The sequence below is a fragment of the Candoia aspera genome, chromosome 2 (assembly GCF_035149785.1).
Source record: "Candoia aspera isolate rCanAsp1 chromosome 2, rCanAsp1.hap2, whole genome shotgun sequence".
In the NCBI taxonomy this organism is placed as follows: Eukaryota; Metazoa; Chordata; class Lepidosauria; order Squamata; family Boidae; genus Candoia; species Candoia aspera.
Genome location: NC_086154.1, coordinates 154,051,376 through 154,073,865, shown reverse-complemented (window position 1 = coordinate 154,073,865; position 22,490 = coordinate 154,051,376). Strand labels below are relative to the sequence as shown.

Below are 22,490 nucleotides of genomic sequence, written 5' to 3'. Positions count from 1 at the left end.
TGTATGGTTTTGCATTCCAAATATGCAAATGGTCAGAGTTTCCAGAGTGGCCTGCTTAAGAACTCTATAAGCAAAGGCTTTATAAATTTGATAGGCATCTTATTGGTAGGATTTCTAGTTTTATTACTGAACATTGTTTCCTTTCCCGTAAATCCTAATGCCATGTTGACTCTGCCTCCCTTTTGTACACTGCAATCTAGGTTAAAATAGAAGAAGTTTATAAAGAAGGGGCTTCCCAAGTTCATTGCAACAAGTATAAACAATTTTAGTAATGTATCACCTCCTCTTGAAATACCACAAATGATCTCTTCTTTCCATATCCCATCTCATATCTATAAACAAATCTATAAAACATTGTCATTTCAGTCCTGGTGTCAGCAAAAGTCCATCCACTGGTTGTACACAAAATAAATCATAGTACATCAATATGATGCTATAGAAACTGACATTTTACAAAGGGGAGGAAAATAGTAAATGGCTGTCGAGCTGGGATGTAGAGTGAGACATGAGATCTTGTCAGTGTGAGAAGAGATGCCCGCAAGCTCTACAGAAGTGTAGCATTCCAAAGAAAATGCCAACTGGTCTTAGCAGAACCAGAACAATAATTGACTCAGTTCTCAAAAAGAGCTGGCGTTGTTTGATCAGCCAAGTCTGTAGCTAGTTCTCAATTGGCGCAAAGCCATTATATAGAGGAGCCCCCTTCTTGCTATTTGGCTCAATAAAACTTTGTAGCGTATATTGCAAATGAAGATACTACAGTTCCATGGAAAGCTAGCAAAATCAACATTAACCAAGATGTCAAGTAAATTGAAAAGTAAAATAGAAAATGCTGGAACAGAAGTTTGGTAGCTATACTTTATTATTTTTAAAAAGGACAAGTGAGCAAACAAAGACAACTCTAGAGAAAACTGATTGTGCAAGTAGCTTAGCTATGAAGCTGACTGTGATGAAGATATAACAGCAGCATCTACCTAACCTTGGCTAGTTTCCAAAAACTAAGCAGAGTTGACCTTGGTTAATATTTGGTTTGGACCACCAGGAAAAACTAAAAGGTGGTATGACAACCATTTCTCCCTTGTTACTGAAAAAAGCTACATGCGTAAGTTGAAATTGTCTGAAGGAGACTATTTTTACTAGACGATAAGCAGTTGCAAAAGTTGTGTATTTTTTGTTTGGCCCAAAGTGATGGATTAGAGATTTTTCATATTCAATCTGCAATACATCTGCAATCTGAAGATCGCAGCCTCTTTAAAAACATTTGCATCATGCTTGGAGAGACACAATTCTGAAAACATCCTATTTTATACTGATGATGCATGTTCAGTATTCAGCTCTGGCAATGAAGTGGCTGTTTTATATTTCCTGATGCCCCTCAGAAGAGTACAGGAGGCAGCCGTTCCTCTTTTTTATTGCGTGCAGCCGATTATTTTCATGTGCTCACTGAAGTCTTGAAGCTCCTGGCACAATACTTGCCAGGCCCCTTGCTGGCATTCTTGTCTGGTGGGCCACAGCTCAATCCAGGAGTAGCTGGTAAACAGATACGCCATTCTGAGACAAAGAGGGGAGACTTAGTTTTTCTGTGTAATTGCTGTTGAAACTAATTAGCCTGTTCAAGGTAATTTTATCTCACTGCAGTTCTGCATTCATTTTTGGTGACCACACAATTTGTCTATGCTGCAAGCAAAGGGTAAAGCCAGATATGTTGATTTCCCAAGCTGTAATTTATTTTTAATGTTTACCAGTGGGTAAGCTAAGCATTTCTATCATTCTATCAAGTAGTGCTGACTACTTTTCCAGATTTCCAATCAGGCCCAGAGTAAAACTATCCTCAGACGATACAGAAAAAAACTTAACAGCTTGCTTCAGTAAATGATGATTTGTATACATATCCAGGTGATCATCTGTATTCATGCTAAAGAAAACCAATCTGAAGCAGGGGAAGAAAATACTGTTTAACTTAGATGAATCTTGCTCTAGAATTTGTGCAGGGTGTCAGTGAAGGAAAATGTGAAATAATAGCTGTAATATTTGCTATTCCTAAAGTGCTTTCAAATCAAAGTGTAGTACAAATAACAAATACACGTTAAATCAAGAACCAGTTTTTCTCCATCTGTAACAGCAGATGCTAATCACATTGATACTGAGATGCTTAGCCATTCAACACTAAAGTTCTATATCAGAGGAAAATTTACCAGCTAAATTAGGGCTCTAATCTCTGAGAAAAGATTCCATCTAACTACTTACTCTACTTGATTCAACTGCTACTGTATTGATTATTACAAACCTTGTTAAATTTCTTGAATTATCTCAAATATATATTTATATAAAAGCTCTTTTGTCTGTGTTCCAACTATTAAACATATTTGAATTTCACCTAAGGTGAAAATAGGTTTTACTTTAACAGCAAGACTTCCTGTTTTCATAAATGGGGGGGAAGGGGGAAGGGGGAAGGGGGGGCTAAACAATTTGCCTTGTCTTTCCACCAGACTTTGGAATAGTCTTTGCTGCATCTTAACATTACTTTGATAGCTGATATGGCTCATTTTATGCACAACAGTTCAATAGTGCAACAATTGTTTTCTTCCCCTCTTCTTTACAGACTCTTGTAAACTTGGAAGCCTATGAACTACTTTGTAAACCTTCATTTGTTTTACAAAAGGTATTAGGTTATTATGGATTCTGAATTTATTTCTAATGGCTAAGAGCTTCTTTTGCTCTTCATGTTGCCTGCTTTGGTGGTTCACATAAGAAAGTTTAGAAAGCCTCAATATAGAACAGATACTAGAAGGCTAAAGTAGAGTTACTGCTGTTCCCTAAGTTTAACTTTGATTAAAATTACCTTGGTTTTTTGCAACACTCCGAGGTATGGTGTAACGTGATGTCTGAACCAAGGCCCTAAACTGTATCTGTATCCAGGGTTTGTTAATAGTGTTATACTTACTTGATTCCTGACTCTGAATATCATCAGAACTTGGACAGGATGGTTCATTCCCTCCTTTGGCCTCCAGACACAGGGGCTTTCCATATGGCAGCCTTAAGCTTGTCTCCTGTGCTAAAATCAGCTGGAAATGAAGCCCCTTTAAGAAATTGCTGTCTGAATTTCAATCTACTGTATTCTTCAACTTTGGGAAGGATGCTGGCCAGGTGAACTGTCTGGATGGTGGTTACCATGGCCCCTGATTGGTGGATTCTCCTATTTATCCCTCCCATCTGTGCTGAAAAAGCAAGTGCCAGTCACTTTCTGTGGGTGGGACTTTGAGGAAACATGGTTACCATTGATGGACCTTTGGTATGACCTCCCTCTGTTGGTTTCGTCATCACACCTTCCTATCTGGTTCATCTACTGGTGGGAAAATCCACCATAGTTCCACCTTCCTTCCTGTGCTTGGGCTAAAAGGGGAGACAGGTAAAACTCTTCTCTGGTTTTAAAAAAGAGAAAGTGGGATAGAGAAAGAAAGAAAATAGGTTCAGAATTTTATCAGTCCACTAATGTGGGGGAGAAAAGGGCAGCGGTACATCAGATGTCTCTAACCAACTATTGTTTGCTCTACCCCAATGTTTCTCAACCTTAGCAACTTTAGGATGCATGGACTTCAACTCTAGTTGAAGTTCACACCTCTTAAAGTTGCCAGGGTTAAGAAACACAGCTTTACCCAATTGCATGTATGCACAGGAACCGGTGAACTGATGTTTTGGAGCATCTCTGACTGGAGATGTAGAAGGCTCCAAACAGTGCCTGAGATCTGCCTTAGAAAGCACAGCAGGGTTCAGGCTTCACATGGGCGTGCTCCTCTCCCCAAATGCAGACATCCTGAAAATGACTCTGGAGGACAATGCCTGGAAGGGAGGGAGCATGCTGGCAGCTCTCCGTAGTAACCAATAGCAGCACAGATACAGTATTGCCCAGGCTGAATTAAAGCTCAGCAGAGAAACTGCACAGTGCCAGTGCAATTTGAGAAATGCCAGTTTGAAGCAAAGCAGGGAAGTATGATTGCAGACTGCCTCTGTGCTGGAAAAGAGATGAGTGGAGAGTGACATCTTCTGTTCAAACCTCTTAAGTGTGATTGTCAAAGTGTTGCCTACTCAAAGTTAGTGGTTATGTCGCAGAGCCTATAGCGATGGGATGCAGCAGTGGCCATAAAATGAGCTGATTCCGCTGCTCAGGACTACGTTTTAACCCCCTGCAAGTATGCAGAGTGGTGAAGTAAGGACATCAAGGGATGGAGGGGCACCAAAGCCTTCTTGTGCCCCTTCTGTTTTATGTCTGACTCTGATCAAGCTATACACTCGGGGCACTCATCAAACCTGCACACAATTGGCAAGCTGGCCATGCCATCTGGCACAGCACTCTTGGGCAAGAACCTTAGAGCCGCACCTGTCTTAGTGTGTTGTGTGAAGACACTTAACATGTGACATAACATTACTGCTCTGCTTGTTCTCCCACCCCACCTGTAGATTTGTGAAACAAATTGGGATAACTGAGAACAATTTTATGTGGCTGTATGAGCTGTATGTTTCACCTCAGAAAATTTCCAATCTGTTTCAGTTTCAGTGTGCATTTCTTCATAAAACTGTTAGGTCCTATTTCCACATAAATGGACTTTATAAAAAAAATGCATGCCAGATTCATACTACTGTAAGTGTTGGAGGGAAGCTGTGTTTTAAAACACTAAAGAGTATTTGTTCATTTTGTTATTTGTAACAGCCTCCTAGTCACAATGGCAATTAGAGTTATTTACAATTGGGAGTATTAAACTTGATCACCATTGGGTATACAATGAACATTTTAATAGTACATGTGAGACAGATTCTACCTCCGAGTTTGAAGGGAAGCAAGTTTGGCATTCATATGGGAGGCCTATATATCTACTGGTTGTTGCCTTAATAGATGGCACCCCAGTTTGGGCCAAAGTAAATAGACTCCTATGTGGAGCATATAAGATATTATAGAAATATCTAGGGAGAGACCAGGGAGGAGGAGCAATTATGCTATAAAAAAGATGGGAGACTCTGGCTCTGCCATTTTGGATATCTAGATCCCAAATCCTCTTTTAGTTCAGCCAGAGTTTTATCAAATCCCAAAGCAGGTAGTGTTGACAAGGTGTAAAGCTATGTGGGAATGACCTTGGCAGAGGGGAAAAGAGATGCTGTGTAGGGAATGGTCAGATGAGAGCCCACAGCAGCATAATGGGCAAAGAAAGAGGCTCAGAAGGGACACCCCGCCCCCACCAGGTTCTCAGGCTGTAAAGGAGACGGTGGGAGATTTATGCTTTCAGACTTGCAAGGTTCTGTTAATGTAGCCTTACAAAGTAGAATTAGCTCATCTGGTCATGTTTCCTGTCTGGTCTACCTGGGAAAGCTGACACAAGGTAAGACTGCAATATGCCAAATTGTCATTAATTTGTCTTCTTAGGTTGGAAGAGAGAGTCCATTTGGTGTATTGGTGAAGGTACTGGCCAAGAAACCAGGAGACCGAGAGTTCTAGTCCCACCTTAGGCATAAAAGCCAGCTGGGTGACCTTGGGCCAGTCCCTCTCTCTCAGCCCAACCCACCTCACAGGGTTGTTGTTGTCTCACAGGAGGCAGGAGTATTATGTATGTTCACCGCCTTGAGATAGGTATAGATATATAAAAGTGGGATTTAAAAAAAGAGAGAGGGAATCTATCCAGCAAGGTGAGATAAACTAAGGAAGTTCATCATCAGCATAAAGGAGAACAGAGAAGGGGCCCTGGGCAAGGGAGGGCAGAAAAACACAAATAAAGCATTTTGCTACTGTGGGATTGCACCACTTTTCCAAGAAGCCATATTGTAGAACTTTGATAATAAGCCAGAGGTGCTTGAAGCAGGGAGCTCTCTTGAATGCCAGGCAATATAATTGGAAACTCTACCTTCCCATGGGATACTCACTCTGTTTTGAGGTTCCACATGTCGCTGTGGCGGCCCCAGAGCAAGTAGTCTTTGCCCACTTGCATACCCAGGGTCCGCTGGCAGAGTAAAGGACTAATAAATTGCCGGGTCTTCCCTTGAACAGCTGGTTCTGTTCCTGCAACAAAATCAGTGGAATGTGAAAAGGAAAAAGTGGCAGTAAAACCATTCCCAGTGCTGGGATCGTGGCAAGCTGATGCTGAGCAGGTTCACAGAATCTGAGGAGTTATCATAGAAGATGTAACACAATTGGTTCCCAGTTAATGTTTTTAACTTATTTGATTAGGTATAATATTCTTTTATCTCTAGCTTTTCCTCTAACTTCCTTTCTTCACCCAATGCACTTCTCCTTGCAGAAAGGAAAAAAAGGTACCACTGATGAGCTCCATTTAGTTTGGGTGCAATTCACTTTTGATGTGGTTTATATATGTTGCCCTCCCCTCCCTGTCTAGGATTCATTTTTTAAAAAAATATATAATTTTATTAAGGATTTTAATTACAATAATAAAATCTAATACAAACTAAAAGAAAGAAAGAAAGAAAGAAAGAAAAAGAAAGAGAAAGGTGCAAAGGAAAGAAAAAATGTAGAAAATTGAGAAAAAGGAAAAGTAAGAATATAGTGAAGAAAAAGAAATATATAAAGAAATTCCTTCCAACCTTCATCACAACATATATAAACATTTTTTGTAACTCTTCACCCCCTCTTAGTTTATAACCAATGATCTCTATCCCATATCCCATCTCTTATCTATAGAAAAATCCATAAAGCATAACCTTTTCAGCCAAATTACAGCAGAAAGTCCATTAAGGGTTACCAGAAATAGCAACGTATCTTATTTTAACCGTGATCAAATAAAACAACTTTATATGCCTTCCTTTTTACTTCTAACAGTCTTAATCTTTAGTCCATTCAAATAATGTCATAGAATTTGATTTCTTTTGATTTCTTCTTTGTCCATTCTCACAAGATTCTTCAAAGCTTTAACATGTCTCTTTTGAAAATCCAATATAAAAGAATTATCCAGGTCACTCTCGTGGTTTATTATTTGTACTTCCCTTTTGAGTTTCTTTTGTATGTTCAGTGAGGCTTCTTTTCCATGTCATTTCCGTAGCTTGTCATTTGTAGATACACTTTTGATGCCATCTCGGTCTTGTCAAATAAAACTTGTTCCTCATCTGCCATTTCTTCCATAACATCTTTTGGACACAGTCTATCCATAGAAGCAAACATTGCTATTGATACTAACTTCTGATTCCATTTTTCAAAAGTGTCCTTCAGTATTTTCAGTGTTATAATGTTTTGTGTCATTTTATAAAGTCACAGTTAATTAGCTGTTAATCAGGCTTATGTATTTTTCTCCTTTAACTAAAATCTTTAGTTCCCTCTAGTGTCCAATTTTTAAAATTACTTATCTTTATTTTGTCTTGCAAAAGTCCAAGCAAATCTATTTCCCATGGGAAGGATTCTTTATAATTAATTCCAAAATCTTATTCCAAATTTATCTGGACCCTTAATCCGTTTATAGCTTTCTAAGATCAAATATTTAGATTTTTGCTGGTTATTTCATTTTTTTTAAATCCTTAAGCTTATGATTAAAATTTTTCTTTTGTTAAGAATTGAAGGCAAACTCACCCAGCGTTTTCAGACTTGTCGATCTGAAGGTCTCTAATAGCTTAAAAGTAGTTAACAAGCAATTTCCGAACGTGATTAGAAAAGGAAGTTTGTGAACACAGTGTCCTTTAAAGGTGCTGACCGTGGTTGCGAGCAAGATAATTATTCCCATTGTCTCCCAATGCTCAAAACCTGCCAGGGACTGCTGTCTTGCGGTGTCATCGAGAAGAGCAACTGTTCAGAGCGCATGTGGGCGATCTCCCATCCTCTCCTTGTCTGGAGAGGTTCCGAAGAGCCAGTCTACTCACCAGCTCTTCGTTCTTCACCGTGGTCGTCAGCTCCGCTTTTTGCAGAGCTGTCTTCAGTCTGCCGTTTCTTCCTCAGAAGTCTCCTCCCTGTCTAGGATTCCGATATACTATTGGGGTGCCAGTGGTGGTGGTCCTTTCTTCTTGGCTATAAGTGGAAGCCATTTCTTGTGGTGGCCATGGTATTTTGCCATGTCCGGAATTTGGGCCTGGTGCGGTAAAGCTGTGGAATACCCTTTGTTCAAGCAAAAAAGGCAAGACCTATGGGATAGCTAGCCACTCCCGGAGAACCCCACTGCAAATGTGCTTACCTTCCTTGATGACATCCACAATCCTCATGAAGTAGTAGATGTACATGCCTTTCTGCTCAGTTTTTTCCAGGTGTCCTTTATAGACTGGAATGAAACAAAGAGTCTGCAGGCCTGTCCGCTCAGGGGCCAAACCATCCCAGCCTCTCTCTGAGGTGCTTATTGAAACCCGCAACCCCCACAAAGCCTGGGCCTGATTCCAAGACCTAACCTTCCATCTATTCTGCACTAAGCCAGGAGGCCGTTCTTTTCAAGAAAATGGGATGTGATGGTATCTTTTTATATTTCCAAGAGTTTCAAACTTTTTCCTGTGTTTTAGAAGCAAAGTAAAGCTTTTGGTATCCCTCCCTCTAGCCAATATAAAAAGGTCAGTGATAATACAGCTAGAATGGGTTTGCTGAGGAATAAACAGGAGGTACCAGCTTCACAAGGAAAATCTAAAGCATACACAGTCATCATAAAAATATATCTCTGTGGAAACCTCCTAAAATGCTTCAAAAAGGACTGAGTTTAAGCATATTCCATAGCAGTGGAAAGCTGAACACTTGGAGGGAAAAAGAGAAATGGGGGCTGGAATAGGGAATCCTGGAAGAGGGTGGGGCTGGAACCTAGGAATCGACTGTCATCTACTAAGTCAAGCTACTGGTCCATCTAATGTGGCATTAGCTAAGAAGCCTTCCCCATCCTGTTGCCTTCCAGATGTATTGCACTGCCATGCTGGCAGGGAGTTCAGAATTTCAGGCAGTCTGAAACTGCTGAAGATACTAGCCTTGGGGCTGTGCCCGCAAAGCACATATGTACATGTTAAGTTACATTCCCCTGTGGCTGAGACTCAGAGTAGGGGCTCTTCTAGTGAAGAAATTCTGCAACAGTTTGGTCTAGTGGTTAAGGTGCTGGGCTAGAAACCAGGAGTCTGTGAGTTCTAGTCCCACCTCAGGCATGAAAGGCAGCTGGGTGACCTTGGGCCAGTCACCCTCTCTCAGCCCAGCTCACCCCATAGGGTGGTTGTTGTGGGGAAAATAGGAGGAGGAAGGAATATTGGGTATGCTCCCCGCCTTGAGTTGTATATGAAAAAAAAGAGTGGCGGGATAAAAATAAAATAAAATAAAAAAATAAACATGTGCCTATCTAGTATATAGGTTATTCTGGGGCGGCAATGGGTTGTTTTTGTTTTTTTGTTCAATTGTGTCCGATTCTCAGAGACTTGCTGGACCAGGCCCTGCAGTTTTCTTGGCAAGGGTTTTCAGAAGTGGTTTGCCACTGCCTCCTTCCTAGGGCTGAGAGAGAGTGACTGGCCCAAGGTCACCCACCTGGCTTCATGCCTAAGGCAGGACTAGAACCCCCGGTCTCTGGGTTTCTAGACGGGGCCCTTAACCATTATACCAAACTGGCTCTCATATAGGCTATACAATGCTCTTAATACATGTAACTAAGCTCATATATCTGTTGGAAGCTGATTCTGGAGGAGAAATACCGAGTTGAGAAGCTGCAAAGACAGCCTATTTTGTCATTAGCCCACTGGATTTCTCGCTAACACAAATCTCGGGTTGAGATGCTTCCCTTCACCCCCAAGTGTCACTAGAGCTTCTCTGGATAAATATGCGCTTTGTATTTGGAGGGGAGAAAAGTCACTAAGGGCACCTCATACAGTCAGGAACAAAGATGTTTCAGGGGTTTAGCCATGTTGGTGGCAACCCTGTGTCTTACCATAATCTACTTCAGGTTTACATGCAGCCTCCATCCTCATTGCATTGTTTGGCGTAGATGTGATATTCTTCACTGAGCTGCATTTTTCTGGGAACAAAGCAGCACAATAGATTCTGGATTGATATAGTGTACTACAGTAGTGCCAAAGGCTGGGTTCACACATTGTTTTTGCCTTAGCATATTGGGTGAACTTAGCCAAACATGTTTTCTGACTCCAAGGGACTACCATGCTCTTGTGTCTCTCCTGTTTGCTTCAGGTGCTCACCCCTGGCCTGATGTTTAAACCAACAGGGTGGAATAATATCACCTTTGCTTTGGTTTCAATTATGAGAGAGGGGCATTGCCAGGAATATAGTGTTCATAAGTTAGCTTGGGACAATATTCTTGAATCCCTAGAAATGGCTTGTAAAAAAGCTGTCAGAATGCCTACAAATCCTTGCACACAGCTAGCACAGCTCTTCCTCCCTGTCTATTGGGCACGACAGTGTGTCCCTTAGTGTAAGACGTACAGATGATCAACACAACTGACAGGTTGGGGTTGGTGAAAGAAGTTCCCTTCTTCTGAAGGTTTTTCATGTCCATCTAACAAAGCAGGGAGGTAAGGACCTCCCAGGCTGATGCAAAGACTGCGAACAAGCCCTTCTCTGGGGTGTTTCTATCTCAGGAGAAAACACCTGCTTTGCCAGGTTAATGCCTTACCTTCCATGCAACGGCAGGTATCTTTCTGACACAATGTACTCAGGAGCCCATCTTCCTTGCTTGGATGGTAAAATTTTGTGCAACGGTTCTCTAGTGGGTCAGGGGAAAATTAAGAATGATTTAGTGTTACACATATATCCCATCTTTTACAAGCTATTTTCCAGAGTGACTTACCATATTATAATAAAACTCAATGCCTAATACTATATACATCAGTTTCAAAGTCATGGTGTCTGAAAAGCAGCATAACTTCCATTTGAGAGAGAGCAAAGCTCCTAAGGAGCTGAGGATATCAAAAAGCAGAGGAAAATAGCAGGAGGATTAGGCCCAGGAACCTTCCAGGAAGGATGGTCCACATGGGGGACACTGCTGCTGTCAATGTGCCACCCACATGATGTGCGTGATGGGGCACTTTGAAGACAGACTCTCAAGGCCTTCCTTCATGGCAGACTATTGTAGAGGCAGGTACCTGCTCCTAAGCCAGATAGGGCTTTGAAGGAAGGCAGAAGCACTTTCAGTTGTCCCCAGCAATAGAACAGGAACCATTTTAGTGCTCTAAGCACTGGCAACATAAGACTGTAACATTTGTCCCGGTTAGCAGCCTATAGGTTGTGTCTGAATAACTGCATTTTCCAGACAGTTTGCCACAAATGCCACTCTGCAGTCATCTAAGCTAGAGGCTGCCAGAGCATAAGAGCTACAGCGAGGTGATCTCCGCCTTGAAGGATTCATAATGGGTGCACCAGCATCTGTTGTTGGAAGGCATTCAATGCGCTGGTGGCCACAATCTCCAGTGAGGAAGCATCTAACTCTTAGCAAATTCCAGCACTTCAGCATCATGGCAGAAGCAGTTGCAGAAACAGGGACATTTGAGAGGGGGTGGTAAAAGTTACAGAACGGCAGGCCTAGGGAACTGTTAAGGATTTGGTTGTTTTCCCAGGCCTTGGGGACAAGATGGTTGTGGAGCTCCTTCTGTTATGGTTGGGTTATAGTGTTCTGTACTTCTGGGTGCTTGTGTTCTTTTTTGGTATGTGTTGTTTGTACTTGTAAGCCGCCCAAAGTCATCAAGGGGCTGTGCGGCCTCAAAGTCTGATAAATAAATTAGTGTTTTGGTCCAAGCCCCGCCCCCTTCTGTAGTGCATTTGCTCCAGAAGGGTGGGACTTGAAACGCATTGCCACCCCTCCATCTTGCAGATTTTGAGCCCCTGCTCCCCCAAGAGATGCTGCTGTGCACAGATGTAGCATGTCTCCCTTAATTGGTAACTCCAAGACAAGAATTCAAGACTTTACATGACAAGTGGGAGGCAATGTTGAGAGAGCCATAGGGAGGGACGATCAAATGCAAACACCAAGCAGGAATGAGAAGAATGTATTCTGGAGGTTGGCACAGAAAGCATGGAGTTTTTATTTTGGATCTAGTCAGGACTCCCTTTTTCTTTAAAACTAATATTTTAAAGGAGAAGGAAGTGTCACTTTTTCTGCATTGGCTGGAGGGGGGGTTGTCTTTTTTAAAAAAATTGGGAATTTTTTGTTGTTGTCATTAGATAAGTATACACATATATACTTCCTATTTGTATGAAGTTAGTACTGCTTTTATGAGCCATCGTGCTTTAGGCTGTAATTCAGCAGTCCCCCCACCCCCCGGTCTAGTTTACTAATGTGTTGTTAACAGTCTAGCACAGCTTTCCCCAACCTGGTGCCTTCAGAGACTTCAACTTTGGTCATGCTGGCTCAGGATTATGGCAGCTGAGATTGAACACATCTATAGGATGTAGGAAAAGTGATCTAGCAGTGGACCACGAAGCCCCAGTGCTAACTTCCTTATTCTCAATGCCATATTGCTGAGAGGACGGTTTTGAAGTGCTGGGAATCGTGAAAGCTGACGGTACTACAGCTCCTTCACCCAGGGCTCAAAGAGAGGCCCTGAGTGACGTAGCTGCAGCCAACCCATTTTCCCCTTTTGTCCCCACAGTCTCTGGGCCTTGCAGTTACTGTCAGACAGAAGAAGTCAACATGTCTGATGACAGAGACTGAGTCTTGCTCTGCCAACAATCTTTTAGGTGAAGAGGCATTGTTTTTAGGGTGGTGTATATGTAATTAACATATATTGGTGGTTTCATAGCTTTTATGATGGAGCACAAAAATCAAACCTCTCTTTCCTTGCCATGTTCCTTACAAACATTACTTCTATGAAACTACTGTTTGACCTGCAATTCAAGTGGGACTTCCATCAGCACCGGTGGGAGCTTCCTTTGAAAAGGCAGACCCAACATGAAAGGAGATGAAGTGGGGCAGGGCCAGGGCAGAGATTCCTTTCCCCTGCTCATCCCAGCCTTGAGTAGCTCAGTCTATTCCACCACTACAAAGTAATTGTACAGCATGCCTCTTAAATTGCATCCACACAAAGGAAAGCCACATCTAGGGTGTTCTTCAGGCATCAAGGATGGAGATGAAGGGAGGGGACCACATGTCTGCTTTTAGTCTCTTCATGGTAATACCAGTGGAATATTCCAGCCATACCTCAGAGGCAAGTTATATGTCTAACACGTGTAATATTGTGAAATATTGACTATAAAGGTTTAATTTCAAGCCCTCACCCACAGCGTAGTATTCATAGACAGTCACTGCTCCTGGCTGGATTATTCCCACTTCAAAGTATTGATGTACTTTAAACCGCAGGCACTCGTGTTGCTTGTTGGACACCTGGAAAATATGAGGATTCACACACACAGAGAAAGAGATTGAGAGCTTGAGCTCCTCACAGTTAGTTTTGGGGCTTCAGGAGAAGCTTCCTTCATCCCAGCTGCAACCTGACCTTCCAAATTGTTTCCCAGAGGATGTCTCAGGCCATCTGGACCAGCGCTAGCCTGAATTAAGTTAATATTGGTGGAAAAATTAGAATGTGCCCCAGATTACATATCCTTGCAATTAATTCTTGGAGTTTTTTGACTGCCAAAGTTAAATAATCTAAGCATAGAAAGATCACACTTCCTTTCTCAGTTTGAAGAACTTTTGTGTTTCAAATGTTTCTTGTAAATCCCAACCTGTGGTCCTCCAGGTGTTGGTGGATCCCCGTGCCCATCAATCCAGTCAGTATGCCCTATGATCAGGGATGATGGGAAGTGTAGCTTACAACTTCTATAAGGTCACAGAAGGTCTGTTTTATCTTCCAATATTTTAAGAACACGGCTTCTTTGCTGGCCAGTGAGAATTGTTAAAAATATTCTTCTAAAGTATTTATGAGTCATAACAGCTCTTCTTCCTTTTTACAGTTCTGTGTGCATTCGATATTCCTTAGTTATGATTGTTCTTCCCTGCATGGTTGCAGATTCTGCTTGCTTTTGCAGTGTGCTCACCTTGCTCTTACAGCAAAGCTATCAATGCATGATGAGATGAGGGGTTTTGTTTATCAGCCAGTTTGTCTTAGCACCTGATGCTGTTTAGACTGAGGGGGAGTGCCTGGCTCAAGGTTACCCAAGGGTCTTCCATGCCTAAGGGCGGACTAGAACCTGGGTCTCCCCATTCCTTGTCCAGCGCTTTAACCACTGCACCAAACTGGCTTTCCATGGTGTTGCTTAGTAAAAATAAGAATTTGGAGAGAAATAGAACAAAAAATTGTACCTTGTCCAGGTAGAGGATGAGAGAAGCCTTGTTGGAGAAGGCATTGTTCATTTCATACCTGGATATGTATTTGTCAACATGGTTTGTTAGCTGCTTCCAAAGGAAAGAAATGAAAAATTAGAAGAACTCAAGGTGAATAGTCACAACTTCCTCTAATCCATCCCAACAAAATATTGTCCCAGCATACCCTTCACTTCCCCTTCTTACTAATTAACAGTCTTTTTAAACAACTTTGAACAATTTCACTCCATCCAATGGCTGTGCTGTCTGGGGAGCTGAACCCTAGCACATTCGGAAGGCACGAAGTTGGAGGAGGCTGGGCAATGCTAATTTCTTTAAGCAGAAACTCAACTATTTTATAATTAAGGTGCTCCCCTTTGAAGGTACAATTTCTGTCAGCCTACATGTGGCTGGCTATTATATATAAACAATTATTCAAAATCAGTATACCAGAAGACAAAATTAATAGCATAATTCCACATGGCAGGATTGGGGCATCTTTCAGTGTAGCTATATTTGTGACATATGTGGCTATATTTAATATTTGGGAGAGGTTGTAGTGGGTTGGGTAATAATGCAAACAAATGGACAGTGATTTTTTTTCCCCATAGGACTGACCCTCCTGACGTTAGCAGACAATTTTAGTGCTAGGTGGAAGCAGTATTTCCTTGATAAATTACACTTTTATGGCTTTTCACAAGAGGCTCTCCTTTCTTTGGGACATGAACAAAGAACCCAATCCACTTGTCCTGTTTAGCTCAATCTCACAAACCCTTTGTCATGTGCAATCAGTAGCGACCTTGGATTTGACTAAGGATGCCAGACCTTTTCTAAGTCTTCCTTATCTGGGGAGAATCCAGTCAGCAAGGAGATATCAACAATGGTCATAGTGGCATCAGTCTCACCCAGGAATCTACCAGAGAAGAAGATGGATATTAACCAGAAAAAGAAGTCATGCAATCATAGCTGCTGATGTTTCATAATCACTCTGAAAATCCCTGTAGCTGTAATGGACATGTAGACATTGGAGCAATGAAGCAAAAGCTTCAGCTGTATGGAAGAAAGGGCATAGAACAATAAGGCCAATCAGGGCATCTTGCTGCTTTCATCAGACTGACAAAAGCAGTGTCACAGAGTGGGGCAAGTGTACAACATTGTGCCATACCTAGAAGAGGCCTGTAAGGCAATGCCATGGCACTGCCTTCCTCAGTCTGACCTTCATTTCAGCCCTTGGGATGGCACTGAAGCTCACAAATAGTTGAGCTTGTGAGATGAATCTCTGAGATTATGCATGGGAATGGTTTATTTGTGTTCAAAGGCTGAATTCAGCTTCATAACTTCATATCCTGCCAAGGCAATGTTTCCATGTTCTCCAAAAAGAGCAGTGAGCACATTGGAAGCCATTGCTACGAGAAGGTGCCTCCGGATTGTGCACATTTCTTATTAGCCCATTTGAAAAGTAAGAAGGCATATCTATGAGATTGTATCTGACTCACTGTATGCAGATCTGCATGTCCTTTGAGGCCAAGGCTCCCTCTGGCTTCTTAACTGAAAAGGAAGATGGAAGTAGTTGAGAATCACAACTTTCTTAACCCTTGTTCCTGAGTGCTAACTTAAACTAACTGTATAAGCCACATACATCAGAGCAACAATACAGTGCACATTCTGAGATATGTGGCCTTACAATGCTTGCAGTGATCACATGGGAGGTTGAGGAAAGCAAGTGCTCTGCTAGAGAGCTCAGCATGTCTGCCGTAAGAGGCCATTATTTACTCAATACTGAGGGGAGCTTAACTGAATCTTTGATGCCATGTCTCTCAGCATATCACCACATCACTCCACCTTCCTGTAGGAAATAGGAACAAACCCAACCTCCTTACCAGGGTAAGCCTTTGTCAGTGAGACAGTGACATGAAACTTCTTGCAAGGAGCCATGCCTTCAGTCAGAGGGGCATAATACACTCTCATGACCTGTGCAAGGAGAAGGAGGGTGAAATGTCAAAAGTAGCCCAAACCCAAGGAATTAAGTCCTAGATGACACACTATCTTACTTTTCTCATCTATGTAGAAAGTAAGGAAGATAACTATGTTGGAGATAGGTAAAATCAGTTACCAAAGCGACAAGGGGAGAGACATATCTTAAGTCCACAAAAAGCAGAAAATGTGGAAAAGCTCAGACAGAAAGCTCCTTAGTTCACATGCATATAGGAAGTACAGCAGAATCAGACTTGCAAGATTCTGTTATTATAGCCAATCTCAATAAAAGTAATTTCAGCCTTCCTATGGAGTTGATTCCTGGTCTGGTCTGTCTGGTGGGGCTGATAACAATCTTGCAAGTCTGATTGGGCTTCTAATTTTAAATCCTTCTAATTCCAATTTAGAGGATACTCATATACAATTCTGGCTGTTCTAATTGTTCCTGACCTTTTTAAAAATTGGGCCATGATGAGGAGAGTCATGCTGACATGCAGGGAATCATGAGCCAATCAACGCCTGTCTTTTTGAGCCAATAGCCAAGTGTTGGGAACATCTTGTTGAAACTTGCTTTCTTTCCCAACCCTTCAGTTTTGGCCACAAACACTATCCCTTTTCTCCACCTGCACATTTCTACTGATTCAGAGTTCAGCCTGGTAGCAAGGAGGTACACTAGGCTTTTAATGCCTCCCATCTTGCATCAGGGATCCTTTCTAGCTAGCACACCAATAGGCTGTGATAGCAAGTATATTGAAGTAAGCTAGGCATCCCCTATTGTACTTCCCTATGTGTGTAAGGCATTAACATGCTTCTGTCTCTACAGACACATTCATTGCCACAAACAGGTTTTCCCCATTTGCAGAAAAACCTGGCTGTAACTCAGCCAGGATGGAATAGACCTGATGTTGGCATCCTGGGTTTGGGAAGGGGGTGGCAACTGTACTCCATTAATGGAGCTACATCCAATCTAGAAAAGACCTCACTCACCGATAGAGTTCCTTTTCCTGTTCCACGGGCAGTGATTGTGAAACCCTCGGTGCTTTTAGTCTGCAAAAAGATGGTGGGGATGGAGAACAAAGGTGATTTTTTTTAAAAAAGTGACTTGCTGTTTAAATAATTCTTACATTGTTGTTGTTTATTCGTTCAGTTGCTTCCGACTCTTCGTGACTTCATGGACCAGCCCACGCCAGAGCTTCCTGTCAGTCATCGCCACCCCCAGCTCCCCCAAGGTCAAGTCCATCACCTCTAGAATATCATCCATCCATCTTGCCCTTGGTCGGCCCCTCTTCCTTTTGCCTTCCACTTTCCCTAGCATCAGCATCTTCTCCAGGGTATCCTGGAGAATTCTTACATTAGTTGGTCTTTAAAGATTTAATTAATTGCTTCTACATTTCAAAGGCCACATCAGTCTTAAGTGAAGTATCCTGTGCAACTGAATGTAGTAAGGGATGTCAACTTACCCTACTTTTCTGCAGACTGATTAATTTTTTAAAGGGAAATAATTTTTCTTCCTATCTAAAAAAAGGGGGCCCATATCTTCTTTGTTGTCTGAGGGCTTCTTCCCCTTTTTGTTTATTTTTCTTTCAGAATAAAAAGCCTTGCCGCTTTATAATGTTGCTATAAAGTGCTAAGGTGCTCTCTGTCCAACACTGTGCTGGGAGCAAGAGTCTTTCATTGGGCAAAAAGAAAAGAACTTTGGGCTAACTTGTATGCTAACCTTAATCGTAAGGCTTGCTGAGTTCATTGCCAATTCCTACCCTGCCTCTGTTGTTTCTGGACTGAATCGCTGCTGATTATGAGAGTGCAGCCCATGATAGGCAAGTGAGGGATGGATTCCCTCCCTTTGCTGCCCTCCCTCTTCAGCACCTCGGCAGCTGGTAGGGAAGGCAACAGCCAGTTATGGCTCTGCATCAGGAAAGGAGTGGGTCTGACTGCAGGACTCTGTCCATCCTCTCCAGGCTCTTTCCTGTGCGCCCCCCATTCTCTCATTATTATTACCTGAGCTGAATAAAGTTGCTAACAAACACTGCAGGTCAGAGTCACAAGGAGCTGAATCACAAGCAGCATTTTCATTTAGGGTTTGTCTCCCCTTCCTTTCTTTACTTTATATAGGCAACAAATGCCAATTTTCACATCCCTTTGTGTTCTGCTTGGGAGGCAAAAAGGGGCGGGGGGGGTCCAGTCATTCCACTCCTCCACTGCATCAGCCTTGGGTTAAACCATACACTTACAGCACAGCACCTGAGCTACTTGGGGCTATTGCACAATACTGCTAGAGAACCATTTAAATATACCTGCTGTCAGTTGGTTCCACCATTCTTGTCCTATACATGGCTTGTGGCAAGGCACTGTTGGCGTGCAGCTAGAGGGGCGCTGCCCGAAGGATGCCAAGAGGACCCCGGTGTTAACAAGTGCAGCTCTACTGCTCTTGCACCGATCTGTGGACTGACTCCAGATAAGACAGCTTGATTTACTTGACAGAGGTTGCCTTTTGTCCCTTCTTCTCTGCCTTTATGGGCTATGCTATTTGGAGCAAAGAATGGTTATGAAGGGCCACAGATATCGTGGGAAAGGAGAAATCTTCAGACTTGTCACAGTCCCAGCTGCCATTACCTGCTCCGTTCGGGTTAACATAGCATTTTCATGGTGGATCTGCCAGCGGACTGAATCACTGCGGGTTGGCAGCGTAATGGTAACATCTAAGAAGTCGTCTTCATCACGCCTGCTCTTTAATGCAGACATCTGGTACTGAGCTAGTGCCTGGAAGACCATAATTGTTGCCTACAAGGGAAAGAGGCAGGTCCATGAAAGGCAGGGGACACCTTTCTGCTGTTGGAATGGTAAGATTAATATAGCATGTTTAAGATATGCAAAGTACATCAGTGCACTTATCCTTCTCAAGAGCATTATTTCTCCCTTAAAGCCAACTGATAAGTTCATGATGGAGGCAAAACTGGAACTATGCTTTCTGATTTGCTGCTCAGTCTTACCCTAGTGCTTGTTATTTTCCTCCAGCAGTTGAAAGCCATAATGCCAACATTTCTCTTTTCCATCATAGCTTTTCTCAGACATTGAAATAAATGGTCCTGTGAGCATTATGGATAAAGTGTCCCACAGACATGGAAATAATTCTCTGAAAAATACATTCCTGATGGTGCAAGATGGATTGGCAGCACTGCATTTGGTGCTGCTTTGCTCACTTGGTATCTCCTTGCACTCAAAGTAGTACAGAATCTCCACCCCTTGGCAGCAAATGAAATAATTGTGTGAAATCCTTGTCAGTTCCTGTTCCTACTCCTATGAAAACAGCTTGAAGGATCCCGTTGAGACATGGAATCTGTGTTTTGGAAGAAAGCTGGGCAACAATAAATACATGCTAATGGCATCTTAATGGGGGGAAGTAAAGGGGGAACCAAAACAAGACTCTCTAACTTAATAAATCAGTTATTTATTTCCATACAAAACTCCAAGGAGCCTATCAATCTCCGTGAATAACACCTCTCCTGCCATTTCTGCTCCCTCCTAGCTTGAGCATAAGAGGAACATTTCACAGCAGCCCCAAAGCCATCCACGAGAGTCTTGCAAGGTGAGCTGACCTGGGTGGAGCCATAGCCCCCTCCGTAGAACCTCTGCTCTGTCAGCCAGCGGACGATGGGGCTGGCCAGGTCAAGCCTGTTAATCTGGAGGAGAGTCAGCAGGCCATAAGATGTAGCCTCAAGGGAGTACAGTTTGGAGCTGGGGTCAGGCCAGTGGGTCCCTGTGTGGAAAGGCCAAGGGAGTTAGAAGGAACAGGGATCAGTCTCTGATTAACTGGTATGTTTCTTCATGTATATTCCTCAAGAATACTTTAATACAAGACGTACGATTTATAACGTTTGAAAGAAAACCACAATGTATTTCTATTTAAGACCGTACATCAATTAAAAATACTATAATTTATTAAGATACAGGTTTACAGCTGCAAGGATAAATTTTGCATGATACTGGAAAAAAGTTATTGTACCTACAACATCAGACTGGGAACTTATACTTGGAGAATATGCAGATACACACATGCACACAGACACAGACGAGAGCCAGTTTGGCGTAGTGATTAAGGCCCCACACTAGAAACCAGGAGACCATGAGTTCTAGTCCTGCCTTAGCCCCAAAGCCAGCTGGGTGACCTTGGGCCACTCTCTCTCTCTCAGCGGTAGGAAGGAGGCAATGGCAAACCAATTCTGAAAAACCTTGCCAAGAAAACTGCAGGGACTTGTCCAGGCAGCCTCCAAGAATCAGACACTATTGAGCAGAATGAATGAATGAATGTGTGTGTGCATGTATGTATTTGTGTGTGTGTGTGTGTGTATAGGCTTCCATATATATTATAGATTATGTAGCAAGGTAAATGCAAACATTTAGGGTATGGTTTCTAAAGCTTATGTCAACAGGTACTACAAATCGGTTGGAGTACAAAGAAGGGGGAATTCAGAAATTTATTTATTTATTTCTTAAACAGATTTATAAGGCCACCCAATTCACACACAGTGATATTATTTTAGGGTTTTTTCCCCCATCTTTTTCTTTTTTTCCTTTTCTTCTTTTTTTAACATTAAAAAAAAATTATATAGTGGAGATTTTGGCACTAAGTTAAAAATGTATACTTTTTTATAACATAAAAACAATTTAATATACTCTGGTGTATTTTACTAATGTTATAATTGTATAACCTTTTTAATTATCTGTTTATTCATAGTTTTTTTTTCAAAAATACACCTTTAAATAAAATAAAAGGATTATAATAAGACAACAAATAAATAAATAAATAAACAAAACAAGCACAGAGTACTATTGATGTACCTTTTAAAAAAGGGAAATGACTATTTGTCTCTATATTGGTATATGCTCTATAATTGTTAAAGTTTTAACTGTTAAAAAACATACATCTATTTATCCGTGTGTGTGTATCACACATATCTGTGAATGTACACTCCCAAGTTTCTTTGCAACTTGCATTTTTTAAAAAGTGTGTCTTTGTGTTGCAAAAATAAAAGTTAAACTCTTTTAAATTAAAGTTTTCTCCAGGGCTATATACATTTTCCTAATGTAGGTTTTAAATCTAAATTTAAGTTATTTTTTAAAAACGACTGCTTCTTGAATACCAAGAGCACGGACATTGGGGGTCTCATCTCAAATGCTGCTGTTTGTGTTGCAGTGGAGTCCATTTTGTTAACCTGCCCTGTGATTTTTTTTTTTTAAGCGTATGGCATAGCAGTTCGGTGTTCATGCTGCTCTTTCTTGCTGGGAAATCCTTGTGAGGTCCAGCAGCCAGATGTGTAGACTATTTATCTGTGACAAGGCACATTGCCCAGGGTGTACCATGAGGAGGCTAGTCTACATTGCACTGAGTTAGGCTGAGAGAGAGTGACTGGCCCAAGATCACCCAGCTGGCTTTCATGCCTAAGGCAGGACTAGAACTCACAGACTCCTGGTTTCTAGCCCAGCACCTTAACCACTAGACCAGACTGGCTCTCACCTGCCCTGTGATGAATTTCTATGACATGTTTCTTTGGAGAGAGTCCATCCGGGGTCTGTGGCAGGCTTCCTCATCTCAGTAGCTGTTCCAGAAGAGACCCACTCACCTGTGGAAAGGTCAATCAGCTTCCGGGCTTCTTTATTCCTCCCCAGCAAAGACAGTGCGTAAGAGGTAATGGCAATGGAGTAAATCTTCTGCAGGCTGCCCAGTCTCCCAGCCAAGTAGTCTCCTGCTTGACTGATTCTCATGTCCAAATCCTATAAGGGGACAAGTCCGAGGAGTCCATGGGCAGCTCCACGGCCAGTTCAAAAGCAGATCCAGACTGGGGTGATCCTGTGACACTGGCAGTATCTGAGAGCTGAAGCAATTTATTTCAGGCTCTGTCGCTGTGAGCTTCAAATCACAGTTAACCTAAGCATGTATGTGTATATAAAAGCTATCATATTGGGCTGCAAAACCCAGATGACCACTAGAGGGCAGTAGAGAGATAGCTAACCCTTTGCTATCTAGTGGTTTCTGCATTTATGCAGCCCAGGTATGGTACAGGTTTCCCATTCAGAGCACTCTCGCTAAAGCAGGTGCTGTGATTTTCCCTGGCGTAGACTGGAACATTTCTCTGGGGAAATATTGTTTCAGAGTAATCAGTTGAAGAAAAAAAAATCCAAGCAGCAACTTTGGAGGTGATTTTCTGGTTGCCTACTAAGGAGAAACAAATCAAAACTCTAATTCCTGCTTGCTTTGCCTGGATTACTGTGTACACAGGAAGAGTTGTAAGGATCTACTAACAGTCAAAATACCCTGGATCAATTCTACCAGCATTCTCC

General features: G+C 42.1%; 1 protein-coding gene across 2 annotated transcripts in view; it reads right to left on the bottom strand.

Annotated features, from left to right (window-relative positions):
• Positions 1 to 837: 837 nt before the first annotated feature.
• LOC134490988 (complement C3-like) overlaps positions 838 to 22,490 on the bottom strand; it is a 69,994-nt gene continuing 48,341 nt past the window's right edge. For both annotated transcript variants that reach the window (XM_063294402.1, XM_063294403.1), the window contains 14 exons: positions 21,773 to 21,923; positions 19,748 to 19,908; positions 18,765 to 18,932; positions 17,139 to 17,198; positions 16,058 to 16,148; positions 15,674 to 15,725; positions 15,003 to 15,090; positions 14,178 to 14,267; positions 13,154 to 13,259; positions 10,557 to 10,646; positions 9,858 to 9,944; positions 8,154 to 8,237; positions 5,908 to 6,043; positions 838 to 1,548 (listed from right to left, as the gene is read on the bottom strand). In XM_063294402.1, the coding sequence (XP_063150472.1) occupies positions 1,407 to 1,548; positions 5,908 to 6,043; positions 8,154 to 8,237; positions 9,858 to 9,944; positions 10,557 to 10,646; positions 13,154 to 13,259; positions 14,178 to 14,267; positions 15,003 to 15,090; positions 15,674 to 15,725; positions 16,058 to 16,148; positions 17,139 to 17,198; positions 18,765 to 18,932; positions 19,748 to 19,908; positions 21,773 to 21,923 (1,506 nt within the window). In that variant the 3' untranslated portion in view covers positions 838 to 1,406. The remainder of the gene's footprint in view (positions 1,549 to 5,907; positions 6,044 to 8,153; positions 8,238 to 9,857; positions 9,945 to 10,556; positions 10,647 to 13,153; positions 13,260 to 14,177; positions 14,268 to 15,002; positions 15,091 to 15,673; positions 15,726 to 16,057; positions 16,149 to 17,138; positions 17,199 to 18,764; positions 18,933 to 19,747; positions 19,909 to 21,772; positions 21,924 to 22,490) is intronic.